Source organism: Hylobates moloch, unplaced genomic scaffold (genome assembly GCF_009828535.3).
Source record: "Hylobates moloch isolate HMO894 unplaced genomic scaffold, HMol_V3 SCAFFOLD_3, whole genome shotgun sequence".
Taxonomy (NCBI): Eukaryota; Metazoa; Chordata; class Mammalia; order Primates; family Hylobatidae; genus Hylobates; species Hylobates moloch.
This window is the reverse complement of record NW_026652278.1, coordinates 90,636,007-90,658,996: the sequence shown is the minus strand read 5'-3', so window position 1 is coordinate 90,658,996 and position 22,990 is coordinate 90,636,007. Positions and strand designations below refer to the sequence as shown.

Below are 22,990 nucleotides of genomic sequence, written 5' to 3'. Positions count from 1 at the left end.
TAGTGGAAAAACTGGAAGGAACCTAATATACGCCACTAGGAGAAGAGTTCAATAAAGTGAGGTAGGCCTCTCTAGTTTAAGTCTGAGTTCATCCTGGTAAAGTTTAAAAAGCTAACTGGTCACCTGAGGATGACAGCAAACCAACTCATTATCTCAAAAACTGGGTTATTGGCCAGGCGCAGTGGCTCATGCTGGTAATCCCAGCACTTTGTGAGGCTGAGGTGGGCAGGTCATCTGAGGTTGGGAGTTAGAGCCAGCCTGGCCAACATAGTGAAATCCAGTCTCTACTAAAAATACAAAAATCAGCTGGGCATGGTGGCGCATGTCTATAATCCCAGCTGCTCAGGAGGCTGAGGCAGGAGAATTGCTTGAACCTGGGAGGAGGAAGTTACAGTGAGCCAAGATCGTGCCACTGCATTCTAGCCTGGGCAGCAGAGTGAGACTGTCTCAAAACAAAAAACAAAAACAAAAAACTGTGTTATTAAAAAGGAAAGAAACAAGCAGTTATTTTGCTTTTCCTATATGAACTCTACCATTGGGTAACTAAACAGTAGGTGAGAAGAAGCATATCTTGATAAAATTTTCCAGGTGATAAAGAAGAACAAAATGATAGATAGCTCTAACAAGCATCTCTATAATATGCTGACTAAATTACTAATTTCTTTATTTTCTTTAACTGACATTCCCACCTAGAAAACAACTTTAAATATCAGGAATTCTATTCACTGTAAAAGAAAGATGTGGCTCACATCAGAAACCCTACCTCAACCTCCATATTTGCTTAATTCTCTATGATAGTTCCTCAGTTCTGTGAGTGAACACATTAGATTACAATAAAAAATAATTTGGTTAAAGATTTCTGGGCCAGGCGCGGTGGCTCACGCCTGTAATCTCAGCACTTTGGGAGGCCGAGGCGGGTGGATCACGAGGTCAGGAGATCGAGACCATCCTGGCTAACACAGTGAAACCCCGTCTCTACTTAAAAAAAAAAAAAAATTAGCCAGGTGTGGTGGCGTGCACCTGTAGTCCCAGCTACTCGGGAGGCTGAGGCAGGAGAATGGCGTGAACTTAGGAGGTGGAGCTTGCAGTGAGCCAAATCGCGCCACTGCACTCCAGCCTGGGCGACAGAGTGAGACTCCATCTCGAAAAAAAAAAAAAATTTCGAAATCTCCCCCTCTCCAAGGGTTCTGCACCTATGTCAGTCTAATCTAAAAACACTTGTCTCCCAGAAGAAGGAAAGAAAAAAATAAGAGTGGAATAATGAAAGAGAAAACAACATACTAGAGAAGATCATTTAAAACCAAAGTTAGGGACGAGGACGGTGGCTCACGCCTGTAATCCCAGCACTTTGGGAGGCCAAAGCGGGCAGATCACTTGAGGTCAGGAGTTCGAGACCAGCCTGGCCAACATGCTGAAACCCCATCTCTACTAAAAATACAAAAGTTAGCTGGGCGTGGTGGTGGGCACCTATAATCCCAGCTACTCGGGAGGCTGAGGCAGGAGAACTGCTTGAACCCGGGAGGTGGAGACTGCAGTGAGCTGAGATCATGCCACTGCACTCCAGCCTGGGCGACAAGAGTGAAACTCCATCTCAAAATAAATAAACAAATACAAAAAATAAAGCCGAAGTTAGTTCTTTAGGGGGAATAAAACCCAACAAAATATATACACCTCTAATAAAAGTGATCAAAAAAAGAAAATGTGAATAAGCAATATTATGAATGAAAGGAAGACATTATTCTAGGTGAAAATGAAAACTATGTATTCACCAAATGATCATGATCAAAGTTATCACCAATGAGAAGTCATGTTGACACCATCTATTCCTTGATATAATCTGATAAGAAGGGTATATTACCTTCTGGTATTTTTCCAAAAACCCATAGTCTCAGTCTAATCATGAGAAAACATCAGAAAAATCAAAATTGAGGGACATTCTATAAATACCTGACCACTACTCTTTAAAATTTTTACAGTCATATATGAAAGGGAAGGGCTCCACAGAATAGAGACATGACAGCTAAATGTGATTGTGACCTGGATTGAACGAGAACATCAGTGCAAAAGCAAATGCAAATAAACTGTAGTTTAGTTAATAATGTTATACCCGTTTTTATAAATATACTATCAGTTGTAACATTGGGGAATCTGGCTGCAGGTTACACAGAACAGCTTTCTAACTCTTCTATGAACCTAAAATTACTTCAAATAAAGTTTTTTTTAAAGAGAATACTGTTACACAACTACTTCCCCAATGTTTTCCAAAAAAAAATTCAAAACTGATTTAAGAGGAAACACAAGTTTGACTAGTCTTAAGATCTGAAATAACTGGGGCATTGTTAAAAATCTTATACAAACAAATCATCTTACAAAGAAACCTCAGGCACAGGTGGTTTTTCAGTTTTACTAAACATTTAAGAAGCTGATAATCCCAACTGTATACAAACTTTTCTATACAAAAGAAAAAGAGGGGAATACCCAATAATTCATTCTACAAGGATAAGCTGGATGCCAAACCCAGACAAAGACATTATAAGACAGAAAAATCACAGGCTGGTTCCACTCATGGGTATAGATGCAAAATTCCAAATAAAGCATCAGCAAATCAAATGCAATAGTCTGTAAAAACTGTAACAGACAAGGATCAACCTAGCCTTTATCCTAGTTATACAAGAATAGTTTAATATTAGAAAATCCATAAACAGGCTAGGCACAGTGGCTTACGCCTGTAATCCCAGCATTTTGGGAGGCCGAAGGGAGCAGATCACCTGAGGTCAGGAGTTCAAGACCAGCCTGGTCAACACGGTGAAACCACGTCTCTACTAAAAAATACAAAAATTAGCCAGGCGTGGTGGCAGGCACCGGTAATCCCAGCTACTCGGGAGGCTGAGGAAGGCGAATCACCTGAACCGGGGAAGCAGAGGTTGGAGTGAGCCAAGATCGTGCCACTGTACTCCAGAGCCTGGACAACAGAGCGAGATTGTCTCAAAACAAACAAACAAACAAACAAAAAAACAAAACCCAAAAAAAACCCATAAAAGTAACTTATCACATTAACAGAGTAATAGAAAACAGAAAACAAAAAAACTACCATACGATTGTTCCACTCAATAGGAGGAGAAACGTTATTTATATCAAATTCAACACTAATTCCGGCTAATCTCATTATTCTGATCATGAGGAACCATCATCTTAAACGAGGAAATGTTATGCATGTAAACTTTAACGTCAGAAATGAGAAAAAGATGCTCATAATCCATCACTTGTCTTTGGAGGTCCCAGCCAATGCAGTAAAGCTAAGGATAACAAACATACAGTCACGCGTGCATGCCTGCATGCGCGTGCGCGCGCGCACACACACACACACACACTAGAGGAGGAAACAAAACTTTCAGCTTATGATATCTTACATAGAAAATCCAAAAATAAGCACAAATTATTAGAAATAATAAAATATGGCCAGGCGCGGTGCCTCATGCCTGTAATCCCAGCACTTTGGGAGGCTGAGGTGGGCAGATCACCTGAGGTCAGGAGTTAGAGACCAGCCTGGACAACACGGTGAAACCCCATCTTTACTAAAAATACAAAAATTAGCAGGGCGTGGTGGCAGGCACCTGTAATCCCTGCTACTTGGGAGGCTGAGGCAGGAGAATCACATGAACTCAGGAGGCAGAGGTTGCAATGAGCCAACATTGCGCCACTGAACTCCAGCCCGGGTGACAGAGCAAGACTCCATTTCAGGGGGAAAAAAAAGAAATAATAAAATTTAACAAGGTAGCTAAATATAAGATTTATAGACAATAGTCAATTGCATTTCTTTACACTAGCAGAAAACAAATATAATGGGTAATTCTATACAACACACTTTTTGCGGCTGGACGTGGTGGCTCATGCCTGTAATCCCAGCACTTTGGGAGGCCAAGGCAGGTGGATCATGAGGTCAGGAGTTCGAGATCAACTTGACCAACATGGTGAAACCCCGTCTCTACTAAAAATACAAAAATAATTAGCCGGGTGTGGTGGTGCACGCATGTAATCCCAGCTACTAGGAAGGCTGAGGCAGGAGAATTGCTTGAACCTGGGAGGCAGAGGTTGCAGTGAGCCATGATCGTGCCACTGCACTTCAACCTGGGTGACAGGGCGAGACTCCATCTCAAAAAAAAAAAAAAAAAAAAGAACACTTTTTTTGTAGTATCAGTGAGTGAATATGAAGTATCCTGAAATAAATCTGACAAAAAGCACACAAACCCTTTATAGAAAACTACAAAAATTAACTAGAAGATACTAAAGAAGGCATAATAAACAGAAAAAGATGCTATGTTCATAGATAAGAAGACTTAATACTGTGAAGATGGAAACTCTCTTCAAACTAACTTATAGATTCAATTCAATATCAATCCCACAGAATTTTTTTTTTTCTTTTGAGACAGGGTCTCTGCCTTCCAGGCTGGAATGCAATGGCACAAACATGGCTTACTGTAGCCTCAACCTCGAGGCGCAAGCAATCCTCTCACCTCAGCCTCCCATGTAGCTGGGACTACAGGCACACACCACCACACCCAGCTAATTTTATTTTTATTTTTGTAGAGACGAGGTCTTGCCATGTTGTCCAGGCTGGTCTCAAACTCCTGGCCTCAAGCAATCCTCCTTCCTCAGCCTCCAAGAGTGCTGGCATTACAAGCATGAGCCACTATGCTTGTCTCCACAGAAAATTTTGTTGTAGGAAAGGGGTCTATAACACTTACATGAAAGAGCAAAGGGCCAAACAACAGCAAGAACACTTCTGGTTTCTGGAGGGCAAACTTATTTTGCCAGATATCAAGCCTTACAATAATAAACACAGTGAGGCATTGGCAGAGGATAAACAAATTGATAAAGAGAACAGAAAAGAGTTCTGAAACAGAACCACTCTTGTAAGAAAGAGAGAAGGTGTGTATGTCATGACTGTCTTGCTCTTGAGTTACTACTTCAGAACACATACAAACTTTTACTGATTCATCAAATATTAACTGTAGAGACTTATTTCCGTTTAAAATTTGCTAAACAATTCCCTGATTGACTGGGGACAGAGAAACCCACTAAGTAAATGCAAAAACAGCAATTCTGGCCTTGGGAATCCATAAACCTTCTTAAAATTATGTAAAAATTTTGTGTGCATATGCATACCAAGCATTTTTATGTCGGGAGGCTCCACAGCTTTCATCATGTCCCTAAAGGAACGCAAAGATCCCCCCAAAAGAGATGAAAGCCACTGCACTTAAATAAACATAAAGGTACAACTAGTTTTCAAAAGTTACGAGGAGGGGAAAGGAAGTCTACGGCAAAAGGAAGAAAATAAAAAAGGAACATTCATATTTTGTACACTGTTTAAACTGAAAACAAGTTATTTTATTTTGAAATAATTATAGACTCAAGAGAAGTTAGAAAAATAATACAGAGAGATCTGGTGTACCCTTCACCTGGCTTTCTCCAATGGTAGTATCTTACATAACTATGGTCCAGTATTAAAACCAGGAAACTGACATGGGTGCAATCTATAGACCTTATTCAAATTTTGCCAGTTTTTACACACAATCATTTGTGTTTATGTTTGTATGATACTACGTAATGCTATCACATGTCCAGATTCATCTCACCACCACCATATTCAAGACACAGAATTGTTCTACCACCATTAAGGAAGCTCCCCATACTTCCACTTTATAGTCTTATACCAACCACTAATCTCTTCTTGTTTAAACTTTTAAAAAGAATATATTTTTAAGTATTCTACCTACTTTTCTAATACATCCAGGGGAAAAAAGGAAACACTCCAAGAAAAGCTTTATGAAATATGTGGAGAGATAACTATTTATTGCAGACCAGTACCTCACAAATGCTGGTCTGAACTGGATGCATAAAAAACATCTGGGGAGGTCTGTAACAATGTAAGTTCTTACTCTCCCTGGAGTATGCGTCAGTAGCTATGGGGGGAGCCAGATATCTACATTCAAAATGCTCCCCAAATGTATGCACATATGAACATGTGTAATACTACATGTAAATGTGCATACAGATATGCATATCCATATAAATGTATATGTACTAGTGTATACACATACACAATTGTAAATGCATAGAAAATTTTTATTAGAACATATTGTAAGGCCGGGCGCGGTGGCTCACGCTTGTAATCCCAGCACTTTGGGAGGCTGGGGGGGCGGATCATGAGGTCAGGAGATCGAGACCACGGTGAAACCCCATCTCTACTAAAAATACAAAAAATTAGCCAGGCGTGGTGGTAGGCGCCTGTAGTCCCAGCTACTCGGAGAGGCTGAGGCAGGAGAATGGCATGAACCCAGGAGGCGGAGCTTGCAGTGAGCCGAGATTGCACCACTGCACTCCAGCCTGGGCGACAGAGCGAGACTCCGTCTCAAAAAAAAAAAAAAAAAAAAAATTGTAAATCCTTAGTGGTTTCCTTTAAATAGCAGAACCAAGGTACCAGGAGAAACCAGAACTTTTTTTTTCCCCGAGACGAAATCTTGCTCTGTCACTCTGTCTTTGAGGCTGGAGTGCAGTGGCACGATGTCAGCTCACTGCAGCCTCCGCCTCCTGGGTTCAAGCAATCCTCCTGCCTTAGCCTCCCAAGTAGCTGGAACTACAGGTGCGTGCCATCATGCCCAGCTAATTTTTTGGTATATTTGGTACAGATGGGGTTTCACCATGTTGGCCAGGCTGACTTCAGGTGATCTGCCTGCCTTGGCCTCCCAGTGTGCTGGGATTACAGGTGTTAGCAATTGCACCAAGCCCTCCCCCCACTTTTTTTTTTCAACACAACAAGAAAATTGGGGACTGCTGAAGGTTCTCTGTGTTGGGGCTAAAGTCTCTATGGTCCTCTTAACATTGCCCGGAAAGGTTTCTTACTTTTCTCTTTAACCTTCTGTACATTTCAATTCCTTTTTTACAATTAGCATATATTACTTTATAATTTTTTTGTAGAAGGAAAATTGTTTTTACTAAACTTTCCCAGTGTAATCTTGATTTTCATTTGCCACATTTGAGAAACCATTAGCACAGAGTAATGTTTTGTTTGTTTTTTTTTGCGACGGAGTTTCACTCTTGTTGCCCAGGCTGGAGTGCAATGGCGCAGTCTCGGCTCACTGCAATGGGTTCAAGTGATTCTCCTGCCTCAACCTCCTAAGTAGCTGGCATTACAGGCACCCGCCACCACGCCTGGCTAATTTTTGTATTTTTAGTAGAGACGGGGTTTCATCATGTTGTCCAGGCTGGTCTCGAACTCCTGACCTCCAGTGATCTGCCTGCCTCAGCCTCCCAAAGTGCTGGTATTACAGATGCGAGCCATTGCGCCCGGCCAGAAATGTTCTTTAGAGACTTATAGAAAGTATCTAGGAACCCAGGGATGAATATGGGAAAAGGAAAGTGTCAATAAATTGACAGGAAATCAAATCTGTGATAAGCTCTGCTAGACCTGAAAAGAATTTATTCTGTAAAGTCTGGTAAGCACCTTCTACAACAAAGTAAGTTGTAGGTATGCACAATAAAATGCTTCTCCTTTAGTAGAAATGGCAATAAGATGCAACTTGAACAAACTATTTCTAAAAATGTGTGAATATATGGGTTAAGACTACGGACTTAGGGACCAAAATGACTTAAGTTTTAATTCCAGTTCTTTAATTCCTGTTCTACTTACATGACACACTTGCTTACTCTCTCATGTCTCATTTTCCTCACTTTTAAAATGAGTTTATGATAACATTCACCATCATATCCTCTTAAAAGGATTAGATAAAATACACATGGAGAGTTTGTATGTACCACAGCTTCTCAGCCATGGTAATGGAAGTGATGGTATCTGACCATATTAGCTCAAACGACAATGCGTAGAGTTAAAGCAACGCAGTGGAAAGTCCCCAACTGGAAGGCTAAAAGCATGAAGTCCATTTCATTAGCTATATTCAAGTTTTCAACTCATTTCTCTTTGTTGAAATTCAATTTATTTATTTATTTATTTTATTATTATTATTTTTTTTTGAGACGGAGTCTCGCTCTGTCTCCCACGCTGGTGTGCAGTGGCACGATCTCAGCTCACTGCAAGCTCCGCCTCCCGGGTTCACGCCATTCTCCTGCCTCAGCCTCTCTGAGTAGCTGGGACTACAGGCGCCTGCCACCACGCTGGGCTAATTTTTTTATATTTTTAGTAGAGACGGGGTTTCACCGTGGTCTCGATCTCCTGACCTCGTGATCCGCCTGCCTCGGCCTCCCAAAGTGCTGGGATTACAAGCGTGAGCCACCGCGCCCAGCCCAATTTATTTACCTGTAAATAAAACTTGCTGTTTCCTTAAGACCAAATAAATGGTTTTATAATGATAAAACTAAAATGTATTCCCCACTGAGTTAAAGGTATGGGAGCCAGGAGTGGAAGAAATATTCTGTGCATAGGCCGGGTGTGGTGGCTCACGCCTGTAATCTCAGCACTTTGGGAGACCCAAGTGGGCGGATCACAAGGTCAGGAGTTCCAGATCAGCCTAGCCAACATGGTAAAACCCCGTCTCTACTAAAAATAAAAAATTAGCCAGGCATGGTGATGCACGCCTGTAATCCCAGCTACTCGGGAGGCTGAGGCAGAAGAATCGCTTGAACCCAGGAGGCAGAAGTTGCAATGAGCTAAGATCGTGCAATTGCACTCCAACCTGGGCGACAGAGCAAGACTCTGTCTCAAAAAAAAAAAAAAAAATACAGGCATAAAGACCGGGCACAGTGGCTCACTCGTGTAATCCCCACGCTTTTCGAGGCTGAGAAAGGCAGATCACTTGAGGTAGGAGTTCGAGACCAACCTGGCCAACATGGTGAAAACCGGTCTCTACTAAAAATACAAAAATTAGCAGGGCGTGGTGGTGCCCAGCTACTTGGGAGGCTGAGGCAAGAGAATTGCTTGAACCCGGGAGGCGGAGGCTGCAGTGAGCCGAAATCATGCCACTGCACTACAGCCTAGGAGACAGAGCGGGACTCCTGTCTCAAAAAAAAAAAAAAAAAAAAAAAGGAAAAAAGGACAGGCATAACGAATTCAGAGTTAGATTAGCCCAGATGTGAATCCCTAGAATTATTATTAGATGGAGGCTGGAGTCAAATGATCTGAGTTAGATCACCACCATTGACTTTTGCATGTCAAGGATGTCATGCATGTAAAATGGTGACACTAATAGTATTAGCCTTTGTGAGGATTAAATGGGAAGATGCATGTAAAATTTTTAGCACAATGCTTGGTATGTAGTTCCCATGTTTAATTCTATTATTAATATGCCTTAGTTTCCTTAACTTTAACATGCAAAACTCTACCTAAGAGAGCTGTCATGAAGAATAAGTGAGATCTTAGTAAAGCGTGTGAAACAATGCTTTAATGGAAGCCGATTATAACAACAAAAATAACACAAGCAGACCAGATAATCTATCTTTTCCAGAATTAATATGCTTTAGTTGTATTATTTTTCTTACATTGTTTCTTTCATTTTTTTATCATATTGATTTTTAGCAAACTAACAATCACACAAGAAAAATTCACTAGGTTGGGACAAAATTATATTAAAAAAGATATTTCATAAAAGTACATTTAGAAAGTGTTAACAGTATTGTCATTATACTTTTAAATACTTGAATTCCAAGTCAAAAGAAAAGTTAGTATATTTTAGCAGGAGAAATTATATTAGAACTTAGAAGTTTTGTTGGGAGTGTTCTTTTTAGTTCACAGTTTTGTAAAGAAAAGAGGAAGAAAAACAACGGGTTACACCCTACTGCTTCACTATTGCCTTTCCTCTCCAGCTCTCTATCTCTAAAAACAATGGAATCATTCAAATGGTCAGTGACAATTTTTAAAAATCAAGTTACTAGTTGTTACCACCTACTTTCTTTTGGGTATTAAAAATTTAAAAATATTCTCTTATCTTCTTATGTGAGGCGTACGGGTGGGTGTGTGTGTTTAATCCCTTACTTCCTCCCAGGAGTCCCATACTAAGTACCACGGCTTTGACAAAGTGTTCCTCATATAAAAAAAAAACTCCTTATTTAGGTATTCTTGATGAGCACAGATACAGGTGGAGTGGCCATTATTACACTACAATTCACTGGTCTAGATAATTCCTATAACATCAGTTACAGTAACCTGGAATTTATTGGATATATATTTGTGTGACTGACAGAGTGCTTCTGAGAGTCTTTGAGCCAGAGCTAATCCAAGGATGTTCTATTCTAGATTCCACAGGAAAATGTTCTTTGTACTAAATTGTATTCACACAGCACTAGGGTAAAAAGTGTTACCACTCTGAGCCATGGGTAGAGTGGGAAACCATTTTCCCAAAAATTTATCTCACAAAATTAGGCAAGTTATTGATTATAACACTGAGGCTGAGAGGTAGCCAACTAACTGGAAGAATGTCTTCCTGAATAGGTGGTCCTCACAAGGATTTACACAGATAATATGTACAAGCAACTCAGGGCGCTGCCTAGAAAGTCTAAGAGTTTTCAGCTCTGAAAGGCAATGAGTCACTTCCCTCAGATACTTATTTATATACTAAGCATATTAGGGTATAAGAAAAGACCAGAGCTCCTCCCACCAAAAAGAAAAAGAAAAAAAAAAGAAAGAAGAAGAAGAAAATAAAACAACTTAAAAATGCTGGCATTAGAAGTAAAATGAAGCTCATTACGGTAAAACCAGCCCCAAGGCTAGTCACTGGCTATGCAATTGTACACTATTTTAAAACCATATCAAACAACAAAATAAAATTGACTCAGTAAGATAAATGTCAGTACTCACTTTTTGATTTCTCGGAGCAGCATTCGGATAAGGATGGCCTGAAGTGGTTCAACCATCAATTTCCTCCACATATCCAATGCTAGCTGCCAGGAAAAACGAAAATCATCAGGGCTGAATTACTTAGTATATGTCTAACATTCCCTCAAGGTTTTTTTTTTAACTAAAAATACTCATCAAAAGAAGTATTTATACTAATACTTCAAAATTCAAATAAAACCTGAACAAAAATTTAAAAACTCAAAGAAAATAAATTTCTAATTTGAAATATCAGTGACCACTCTACTAGCCTTATCAACATTAAGGTTTTATTATTAGTTGAAAATCTCAAGAAATAATTGATTATTATAAAACCTTAATTTAGGCCAGGTACAGTGGCTCACGTCTGTAATCCCAGCACTTTGGGAGGCCGAGGCGGGCGCATCACGAGGTCAGGAGATCAAGACCATCCTGGCAAACATGGCAAAACCCTGTCTCTACTAAAAATACAAAAATGAGCCTGGTGTGGTGGCATGCGCCTATAATCCCAGCTACTCGGGAGGCTGAGGCAGGAGAATTGCTTGAACCTGGGAGGTGGAGGTTGCAGTGAGCCCAGATCATGCCACTGCACTCCAGCCTGGCGACAGTGCGAGACCCCATCTAAAAAAAAAAAAAAAAAAACCAACTTAATTTATTGATGGTTAAAATGCTCAAAACTATAAATGGGCTATAGATACCTGGACCATAACAGAAACAAAGGATTTATGTTAAATGAAATAATGTGATTTGGCTGTAGACTGATTTTTTTAATTACGAAAAATTTTATACCAACATAAAAAAAAAAAAAGAGCAAGTTGGTTAAAAGAGTAATAAAACATTCCTGTATTCACTACCCAGTTTAAGAAATACAACTTCACCATTACCATTGTCCCAGATAGCCTCCTCCTTTCCCCTCAGGTTATTACAATCCAGAATTTTGTGAAACCCATCCAGTGGAAACATACAGCCATAGCTCAATCATTGGCACTGCTATACAGCATCCTGTTGTATAAACATGCCATGATTTATTTTTCCACTCTACTGCTGATGACTGCTGATGTGTCTGTGATTCCTATTTTCTGCTACTGGAAACAATGCTGTGATTCCTGTATGCATCATTTGGCCCATATAAGCAAGAGATTCTCTGATATACACCTACAAGTTGAGATCCTGGACTGAACAATCAAGTGCTCATGCAGCTTTACTAAATCAAGCCAAATGATTTTCCAATTTACACTTGCATAGCAAAAGACAAAATTTCCCATTAGTCCCCATACTTGACAACAAGTGGTACTGCCAGGCTTTAGTCAAACTTTGCCAGTCTGCTGGACATAAAATAGTGTCTCCTTGGCCAGGCACGGTGGCTGACGCCTGTAATCGCAGCACTTTGGGAGGCCGAGGTGGGCGGATCACAAGGCCAGGAGATTGAGACCATCCTGGCTAACAGGGTGAAACCCCGTCTCTACTAAAAATACAAAAAATTAGCCGGGCATGGTGGCGGGTGCCTGTAGTCCCAGCTATGCGGGAGGCTGAGGCTGGAGAACGATGTGAACCCGGAGGCAGAACTTGCAATGAGCCGAGATCGCGCCACTGCACTCCAGCCCAGGCGACAGAGCGAGACTCTGTCTCAAAAAAAAAAAAAACCGGCCAGGCATGGTGGCTCACGTCTGTAATCCCAGCACTTTGGGAGTCCGAGGCGGGCAGATCACGAGGTCAGGAGATCGACACGATTCCTGGCTAACATGGTGAAACCCCGTCTCTACTAAAAATACAAAAAATTAGCCAGGCGAGGTGGCGGGCGCCTGTAGTCCCAGCTACTCGGGAGGCTGAGGCAGGAGAATGGCGTGAACCCAGGGGGCAGAGCCTGCAGTGAGCCGATATCATGCCACTGCACTCCAGCCTGGGCGACAGCAAGACTCCGTCTCAAAAAAAAAAACAAAAACAAAAAACAAACAACAACAAAAAATAGTGTCTCCTTGTGGTTTTAACTCTCATTTTACTGAGTGAAGCTGGGAATTCTTTAATGTTTATTGTCCATTTTGGGTTCTTCCCTGTGAAACGACCATTCCTAATGTTGCCCATTAGTCTGTTAAAGTTTGTCTTGTTCTTAATAAAAGCTAGAGTTTTTTATATATTGTGGAAATTAATCCCTTGAAAGTTTCACAGTCTGTCCCAGTAAATCAACTGCTCAGTTTCTTTATTGTGTTTTGGTAAAAATATATTAAAGTTTAATATACTCAAATTTACCAATCTTTTTTGTTTGTTTGACTCTTCTCTTTTTCCACACTAACTACATCCAGATAGGCTGTTGCTAACCTCCCTATTGTTTCCCTAGGGTAATTTTATTCTGATCCATGGGTAATTAAGCATCTGTCTTCCCACAAGGAACATTGTTCAAGTTTTGCCTTTCTTTCTTAATAGCATGAATGGGGACTGGGGAGGCAATACATGAAAAACTGGTATTTTACACACGTGGCAGAAGGGCACACTGGTAAAGGCCCTTCTCAAAGGCAATGGGGCAGAGCTGCGAAACTTCAGGATGTGCTTCGACAGAGGCTCCACTTCCTGACACCCAGTCTATGAAAAGTTCTGCTCATGTACCAAGAGATATACACATAAATATAACTCCGTGAGCATAAGATTTTTCTCTATTTTGTTCACTGTTGTATTCAACATATAACACAGAGGGGTTCAAAAATAATGAATGAATAAAGAATAGTGGTGTTCACTGCAGTGTTGTTTGTAATAACAAAAAATTAAAAATAAGCAGGGTGCAGTGGCTCACGCCTGTACTCCCAGCATTTTGAGAAGCCGAGGCAGGCGGATCACAAGGTCAGGAGATCCAGACCATCCTGGCTAACACGGTGAAACCCCACCTCTACTAAATATACAAAAAATTAGCCGGGTGTGGTGGCAGGCGCCTGTAGTCCCAGCTACTTGGGAGGCTGAGGCAGGAGAATAGTGTGAACCTGGGAGGTGGAGCTTGCCGTGAGCCAAGATCACACCACTGCACTCCAGCCTGGATGACACGGCGAGACTCCGTCTCAAAAAAAAAAAAAAAAAAAAAAAATTAAGGGATAGTTTAAAAAATTATTCTGTATCTCCACAGAATATTAAGCTTTCACAAAAAACAAACTTATGTAGAAAGACAGACATTAACAAATAACAAAAAAAAAGGCAGGAAATATAGGCTGTAGAACTTTATGTGTGCCATTTTATCGAAGTTTGAGAAATAAAATCAAAACTGCTGTGTGTGTGTATGTAAATATTTGTAAATACACAGGTAAAGTTCAGAAAAGATGCAAACTAAGTTGTTTACAGTGATTTCCTCTGGGAAGAGAAGCATGCTTGACAGTGCTGGTGATAAGGGAAAATTTTAAGTAAATCATTCACTTATATAATGCTACTAACTAAAAGCAACTACTGTTAATATTTTGGTATTTCTCATTGATCTTTTTCTCTACATCATCTTTTCCCTATAATTGTATTTGTATTCAACATATACCTATAATTTTGTGTCCAAATTTTTTCATAAACAATGTCTCCTTTGTTAAAGTTTCTGTGAACAATTTTCTGCTATTAATTTTCCATTTGTCTACTTTTATAACAAAATCATATCATGTATAATGCATTCTTCTTCCATGCTTTTTATTGCTGAATGTTGGATGCTGAAATTTTACACTGTTCAGTCATTAGGCACCCTATTAACAATGATTGCAAAGAATACTTTTAAACATTAAACTCTTTTCTCATATTTATTATTTTCCAAGTATGGATCACTAGGCTTGGGACTTGGGATTACTTGGTCAAAAGGTATTAAGTATTTTAAACTGTATTGAAAGAAAGACACTGATCAATTTCTTTCGGAAAGGATTACACTACCTTAAATGTCTCCTAATGCTGCCTCTTAGCCTGTTTATTTCCTTCATTAACACAAATCACAAGTTAACATTAATTTCCTATTTGGCATCTGCTTCCCTTACATGAACTTACAAGCTTTTGTGTGCAGGGACTTTCTGTCTGTTCACCATTGTATCCCCAATGCCTGGCTATACAATAAAGATGTATTAAATGAATAAACAAGCTTGTACAATAATATTTCTTTCACAATCAGCATAATTTTCCATATTTTAATTTGCATTGTACCTCAAGAACTTGAATGAACTGACCAAACTGCCCATTTAATTGTTTTACTCTGAATTTAATTACTTTTAAAGTAAAGTTACAATAAATTTGTTGTATCCATAAATTTGTGTTTCCTCTCCTCTAGCCTGTCTTTTAAGTACTTGTCCCCTGCACTTTTTAACTACCGGGCCGTCAACACTTTATAATTGTTTTTGAGTTTTTTCACAATGCAGAACCATTAACTCTATCATTCATCCATTATAAATTTAATTATCAAAAGAGTAGTCGTCACATCTTTTTCGTTCCTCTGAGGATTCTTAGGAAATCACTATAGCATTTTATTTAGGATATTTTAAATCTTGACCATTTTAAGCTAGCCAAATCAGTGTCCTTAAAAAATGATGCGCAATCAAATTACCTCAATGTATAAAAACATACTTATGTTTGCTGGTCATTTAAAGAATTTCCTACCTCTCCTATTTCCATAAGTGGTTCATTCATATCTACACCACCATAGCCATATTGAAGGTCTGCTTCTGTCAATTTATTCTTTTTAATAAACTGGGTGTTGAGATACCTGGAAAATAAATGTAATATCAATGGATATTAAGTTAAACTCAGTAGGAAAGCAAATAACTTGCAACTTTAGAAGAATATTTTTAAGGTTACATATCAACCATGGAATAGCCTACTAACAAATCCAAAAGAAATGAATTATGTAGAGATTAGAAATATAATAAAAATTAAAATTATCAGCCCACCTTTCTCTGCAAGCCCTTATAATACCCTTCTAGCCCAACAGCTCTGATAAGAAATTTCAGAATTTCTACAATCTCGTTTGCTACTTCCCAGACTCTTCTTGGGAAAGTCAAGATAAAGTCCACTTTCCAAAAATTAAACAGAGAATGGTTAAAAGATAAAAGTCAAGTTAGCTTTCTAATTTATATTCTAATCACCAGGAAGAAATGCAATTTTTCATTTTTAAACAAAAAAGATCACAATCAGTAGGTAAGAAAATGGAACAGAGTGTTACAGATAGTAAGTACGGGCAAGATTGACAGATACAAGATGACTTTGTCTACCAGAGGAAAATGAATTATAATAAAAATGTTTAATATATTTCAAGACTAATAAACGTGATTAACTCTAAGAATAACCGAGATGAACACAGAATTCTAAAATAAAACATGGAGAAAGGACTCGTAGTGTTCAACTGTGTAGTTTTTAGGATCCCAGATTTCACTATAATGCCTTTAACGATCACCACCTAAAACTATTCATTTGAAAGGTTCTGCTAGTGTAAATAGCTATTGACAATACAAGTATTTTAGGAAACAACCCATGAAATCTATATGTGAATATATACACTTTTCAAAATTCACTACACAACCAAAACAAGACAACAATTCTGGGAAACAATTAAACACGTAATTCCTGGCCAGGCGTGGGGGCTCACGCCTGTAATCCCAGTGCTTTGGGAGGCTGAGGTGGGAGGATCACTTGAGGCCAGCAGTTTGAGAGCAGCCTGGGTAACAGTGAGACTGTCTCTTAAAGAAATAATAATAACTCCTAGAAAATTGACTCCAAAGTGGTATACCCACAACCACTTACACAAGCTCCACCTCCGTATTCACTAGTCAAGGCTCTACATTCCATGGCTTACAACCTTGATGTACCATTTCATATTTTAGTGTCCTCTGACCATAAGTTACAAGATCATACTCTTTTTTTTCCCCTTTAAAATGCCAATTATTCCTTCCTCTCTATTCTCACTGTAACTCTCAAAATTTCATGCTGAGTTTCCAACCATGCCTTCCAGGTGAGGAAAGAGGAATCAGATTGAGAGACAAAAGTAAAAGGTAGAGAGGGGATGGCCTCTCCACCTAAGTGCCCCATCCCAGATATTCTGAGGGTAGTCCCCTTTCATCCGAGTCTCACAGCACAGACACACCTTTCAGGCCTGCCCTGAACCCCAGAGGAGTTAGCCTTCACTTCCCAGCCCTAAGCAAGTAACTATTTAATGCACAACTGTTTTGCTTTCTTCACAGTAATTGCTACTATGAAATAATCCTATGCTTTTATTGGTTTCTTTTTTTGGTACATTCATCTCCTCTCTAGAATGTACAGTATACAAAGCAAGAACCTCCTCTTGTAGACAGCATCCACAGTAGTGGCAGGCAAAAGTCAAGCCCTCAAAAAATAATTATTGAATAAATAAATGGATAACATTCCAGACAGCAAGGATAGCAAAAGCTAACAGTACAACACAAACCTGGAAAAGCAGCCTGCAGCCAGATCATAAAAGCCATGAATACCAGGAAATAAAAGTAATCACTAACATTTATTGAGATCACCTGTCAGACACAGCCCTAAGCATTTTATGTGGCTGAATACTATAAGACAGATGTATGTGGTACTCCTATGATCATTTTATACCTAAGAAAGCTGCAGCCTAGAGACGTTAAAGAGCTTGCTTGCAAAGGTCAATCGGCTCCTAAGTGGCAGGGCTGACACAGAAACTCAGGAGAGGTCTCCCACTCCCATTCAACATCAGCTGAGGGTATACTGTGTGCCAGGTCAACATGAGGCACTGGAAACACAAAGATGAAAAGCAAAAATATGGTCTCTGCCCACACAGAGCTCACTCTGTGGTACAATATACAAACAAATACAAGATTTCGTCAGGGAGGGGTGCTCCCTCAGTAGAGGGTACTTAATTGTCATATTACCATTTACACATGCCTTCCAATATGGAATCTGCTCCAAACCAGTTTTCTTTTCTGGTCACTGGCACCAAGACCATTCCGGTAACCTCGCCTAAAACATGAGAATCACTTATCTCATCCTTCCATTTTGCCTGCTTCAATTAGTCAGTCTTCCTGTCTTCCTAAAGTATTCATCACCTCCTCCCACTACTTCCTTTGACTTCCAATGTACTTGCTGACCCTCTGCCCCGATCATGTGGAACATTTGTATGACTGGGCTCTACTTCAGTTTCTGGCATCTTTAATTCATCTAAAAATTCTGCTGTCAGGATGTCACTTTCCTATTCAGAATTCTACAGGAGCTTCCTTTACCTATGTAATAAGTGTAAACTGCTTAGCACAGAAGCAGATGCTAGATCTGCAGATCAGGCCTGAATTCACTAATCCATTCCAAAGATCTGGATGTATATTCTTGAGCCAGGTATTGATTTAGTGCAGCTTTACATGCTTTGTATCTGCTAGGACAAACCAGTATTATCTTTTCCTCACAGAATAAAATTTAAACTAACTTACATTAACAATGTCTTTCTTATTGCAGATTTTTACTCTTGGTAAATTTAAGCTTGAAATACAATGTTTTAAAATAAAGTCATGGCCAGGCATGGTGGCTCACGTCTGTAATCCTGGCACTTTGGGAGGCTGAGGCAGGTGGATCACCTGAGGTCAGGAGACCAGCCTGGCCAACATGGTGAAACTCCGTCTCTACTAAAAAAATACAAAGATTAGCCAGGCATGGTGGTGGCTGCCTGTAATCCCAGCTACTCAGGAGACTGAGGCAGGAGAATCACTTGAATCCAGGAGGCGGAGGTTGCAGTGAGCCGAGATCACACTACTGCACTCCAGCCTGGGCGACGGAGCAAGACTCCGTCTGAAAAAAATTAAAAAAAGTAATAAAATAAAGTCATAATTTAAAACATAAACAGTTCCATTTTTCATTTTAATATGGACACCATTCTTAATTTATAAGTCACTGTAGTATTTTATAATCAAATTTATTAACCACATATTTGCTTCTTATTAAAGACATGAGGCTGGACACAGTGGCTCACGCCTGTAATCCCAGCACTTTGGGAGGCTGAGGCGGGCGGATCACTCGAGATCAGGAGTTCGAGACCATCCTGGCCAACATGGTGAAACCCCGTCTCTACTAAAAAAAATACAAAAATTAGCCAGGTATGGTGGCGTGTGCCTGTAATCCTAGCTACTCAGGAGGCTGAGGAAGGAGGATCACTTGAACCTGGGAGGCGGAAGCTGCAGTGAGCCAAGATTGTGCCACTGCACTCCAGCCGGGGAAACAGAGCGAGACTTGGTCTCAAAAATTAATAATAAAATTTTTAAAAAAAGAACATTTATGATTCATGGGAGAAGGTCTAAATATCATTATGAACAGGTGATTAGAAGATGCTGATTCTGTAAAGGGAAATAAAATCTCAGGATTCCCAAAACTCCTAGGCCAAAACAGGAATTTAACCTTGGAGGCTGAGTCATGCTAAATGGCCATCCTCTTCCTGGACGAATAACTCTTACAAGTTTGTGTCGAAACATTATATATTAGCCAGACCCCCATGGTAAGGCAAAAAACCTCAGCCATTTCCTAATGACTACCCCGCCTCAAAAAGTCACTCATACGTAAATTCTTTGCTAGCCTCAAAACCATTAAAATGTAAATCCTCCCATAACACAAGGACAGGTCAATTGTAACTCCAGATCTGTAGTCTAAAGTCTAGTTCCTAAAACCTAAGGTCTGTTAGCATCCACCTGATATTAGCTGATATTCCCAGGCACAGGGCAAAGTCAAGATGAGAGTAATCATTCCTTCCCTGAGATGTCTGTACAACTGTTTTCTTCTTCTATTTCCTTTTGCTTCAAAGGTTTACCTTATATAAAATGTAGATTTACCTGGCATTAATTAGTCTCACAAGTAGGTAACCATTTGCCTCACTGCCACCACCCCTCATGTTTTAAGGAAAATGTATAAACACTAAACCTCCTAAGAACTTCTTTGGACAAAACAGCCACAGATGCATCTGTGCCGTGCGTTTTTCCTGGGTGCATCCTTAAGCTAGCTCAATAAACTTTGATTGAGACACCTGCCTCAGTCACTCATTTCAGTTAACACTTCCAACCCTCATGGACGACTTAGAGAGGGTCAAGACTTCCGGGGAGGAAGTGACTGGAGATGTGGTAGAAACATCAAGAGAACTCAGAAGTGGATCCTGAAGATGGGACTGAATTGCTGCAATCTCATGATATAACTTGAATGGATAAGGAGTTGCTTCTTATGGATGAGAAAGTGGTTTCTTGAGATAGAATCTACTCCTAATAAGATGGTATGAACATTGTTGAAATGACAACAAAGGATTCAAATATTATATAAGCCTAGCTGACAAGGTGGTGGCAGGGTTTGAGAGTACTGACTCCAATTTTGTAAGAATTTCTACTGCAGGTAAAATGCTATCCAACAGCATTGCACCCTACAGAGAAATCTTTTGTGAAGAAAGAGTCAACTGATGCAGCTAACTTCATGGTTGTCTTATTTTAAGACATTGCCACAGCCTCCTCACTCTTCAGCAACCACCACCATGATCAGTCAGCAGCCAACAACACCGAGGCAAGAAGACTGGCAAAAGGATCACAACTTGCTGAAGGCTCAAATCATCAACAGCATTTTTTTTTTAGCAATAAAGTAATTTTAAATTAAGTTGTGCACATTTTTTTAGACAATGCTACTGAACACTTAACAGACTACAGTATAGCATAAACATAACTTATATGCACTGGGAAACCAAACAACTTGTGTGACTTGTCTTATTGCAATATTCCCTTTATTGTGTGGTGGTCTGGAACTGAACCCACATCATCTCCAAAGTATGCCTATACAAGAAAAAGATTGAGAATAGAATCTACTTAAGTGAAATAGCATGTATCTGGAACAAGATTGTGGTAGAATGAAGTGGTTAAATGGATGGGCTTTGGATTCAGACTGATCTGGGTTTAAATCCTGCCTTTGTGATTCATTAGCTGAGTGACCTTCAACAAAATGCTCTCAGCATTGCTTTCTTCCTCTGTAAAAAATGGAGATAGTAACTACCTCATATCATTTTACACACACATACACAAACACATATTAAATAGGCTGCAACATTTACTAAAAGTTCATAAATAGCACCAATTTAATAGTACTAATTTAGCCAGGCACAGTGGCTCATGCCTGTAATCCCAGCACTTTGGGAGACTGAGGAGGGAGGACTGCTTAAGCTTAGGAGTTCAAGATCATCCTGGGCAACATAGTGAGACAGCATCTCTACAAAAAAATAAACAAAATTAGCCGGGCATGGCAGTGCACACCTGTTGTTCCAGCAACGGGGGAGAAGGGTGTTCGAGGTGGGAGGATTGCTAGGGCCCAGGAGGTTGAGGCTGGAGTGAGCTGAGATCATGCTACTACACTGCAGCCTAGGTGAGATCCTGCCTCAAAAAAAAAAAAAAAGAGGACAAAATAAAAGAAAGAAAAATAGAAAAAAAGAAAGAGAGAAGCTATCCAGGCAGACAGAACAGCACCAGGAAAGGCAGAAAGATGGGAGAGACCATGGGCCATTAGGAAACTAGAAGTAATTCAATATGCCTAGACCATGGGGAATGCAGAACTTCAAGGGGAAAATAACCCAGTAATTTATCTAACATCATTTGCATCAAACATAAAATACTGAATGCTAGAGTCAAATAAGAACATATCGAGAGGACATGAGCTGAGATTTTCCCACTAAGTTTCATGCAAGTTGAATTTTCACAATGATCTCTGTTGAGATTAAACATGTGCTACAGGTTGTAAACAATCAGAAAAAACAGAGCCATGCAATTGAGTACAGTTTTACTTTTCACAGAACATTCCACACACTCCCTGGCTCCTAAATACCCACCTTACCCTGACTATAGACCTTTCCCCACAGCAAAGAGAAGTCCATGTCAGAGAGAATGCTTTAGTTTTGCACACGTGAATGAGAAATAGACAATAAAAAAATTATCCTGTCAACTATTAAACGCAGGCAATGCTGCTTAGCTTGTCTAGATTTTAAAGGCACACTCACCTATATAAGCAGTCCATATAGTCTGCACCCTTGCTGTATTCTTCCCAGTACCTATGATACATAACAAGTACTTGTTCTTCTGACTCCAAAACTCTCTATATAAAGAAGAAAAATATTTTTACTTGAAAAGCAATAATCATTTTCACTGTCAACCATAAAATGTATCAAAATTAATGTACTAAAATAATTTATGTAATTCTAGCTGTACAAATTACATTTACACAACACATATTAAATACACATATTAAAAATGAAACAACTGGGAAAGATGTGAGTCTTCAATATGAAAGTGAAGCATCCATAATAGAGAATAAACTGAGCCGAGCACAGTGGCTCACGCCTGTAATTCCAGCACTTTGGGAGGCCAAGGCGGGTGGATCACCTGATGTCAGGAGTTCAAGACCAGCTGGACCAACATGGTGAAACCCCGTCTCTACTAAATAAAAAAAAATTAGCCAGCCGTGGTGGCACATGGCTGTAAGTTCCAGCTACTTAGGAAGTTGAGGCAGGAGAATCACTTGAACCCGATCACACCAAGACCCCACCACTGCACTCCAGCCTGGGTGACAGAGCAAGACTGTCTCCCAAAAAAAAAAAAAAAAAAAAAATCACACTTACAATGTAACCTAAAATATAAAATTGCAAAAAAATTGTTAATGTCTTACACAGTTATCACTTATGGTGTAACCAAAGCTCACTAGCTTACAAAAGCAGAACTTTAACATACTAAACACTTTAAGACCACTTTAACACACTTGCTATCAAAAGCGCTTTTATAAGCGGATAAATGATCACATTAGAACACTAAAATGCATATGCCATATATAATCAAAAGTAGAGCATTTTCCAATATTTTCAGGGAAACAGCACACAATCAATTGTGCCTTACTTATGAGGGGTTTTTTTTTTTTTTTTTGGTACAGATAGTGTCTCACTATATTGCCCAGGCTGGTCTTGAACTCCTGGCCTCATATGATCCTCCTGCCTCAGCCTCCTAAAGTACAGAGATTACAGGTGTAAGCCACTGCACCAGGCCAGTTCTTACCATTTAAAAAAGTATCTACTCCTGACCATGTGCAGGGTTAGACAGTTTAAATAAACTGTGTTGTTTTATTCCCATTTTATAGATAAAGAAAGTCAAAACTCAGTCCATAAGGTAGTTGTTAAGTGAGTTGCCCATGGTTACGACAGCT

The 22,990-nt window shown here is 39.7% G+C and overlaps 1 protein-coding gene across 3 annotated transcripts in view; it reads right to left on the bottom strand.

Annotated features, from left to right (window-relative positions):
* Positions 1-22,990, bottom strand: part of CUL2 (cullin 2) — an 88,734-nt gene that overhangs the window by 35,344 nt on the left and 30,400 nt on the right. For all 3 annotated transcript variants that reach the window (XM_032143608.2, XM_032143617.2, XM_058436543.1), the window contains exons 4-6: positions 21,798-21,892; positions 15,419-15,524; positions 10,808-10,890 (exon numbers count right to left, since the gene is read on the bottom strand). In XM_032143608.2, the coding sequence (XP_031999499.1) occupies positions 10,808-10,890; positions 15,419-15,524; positions 21,798-21,892 (284 nt within the window). The remainder of the gene's footprint in view (positions 1-10,807; positions 10,891-15,418; positions 15,525-21,797; positions 21,893-22,990) is intronic.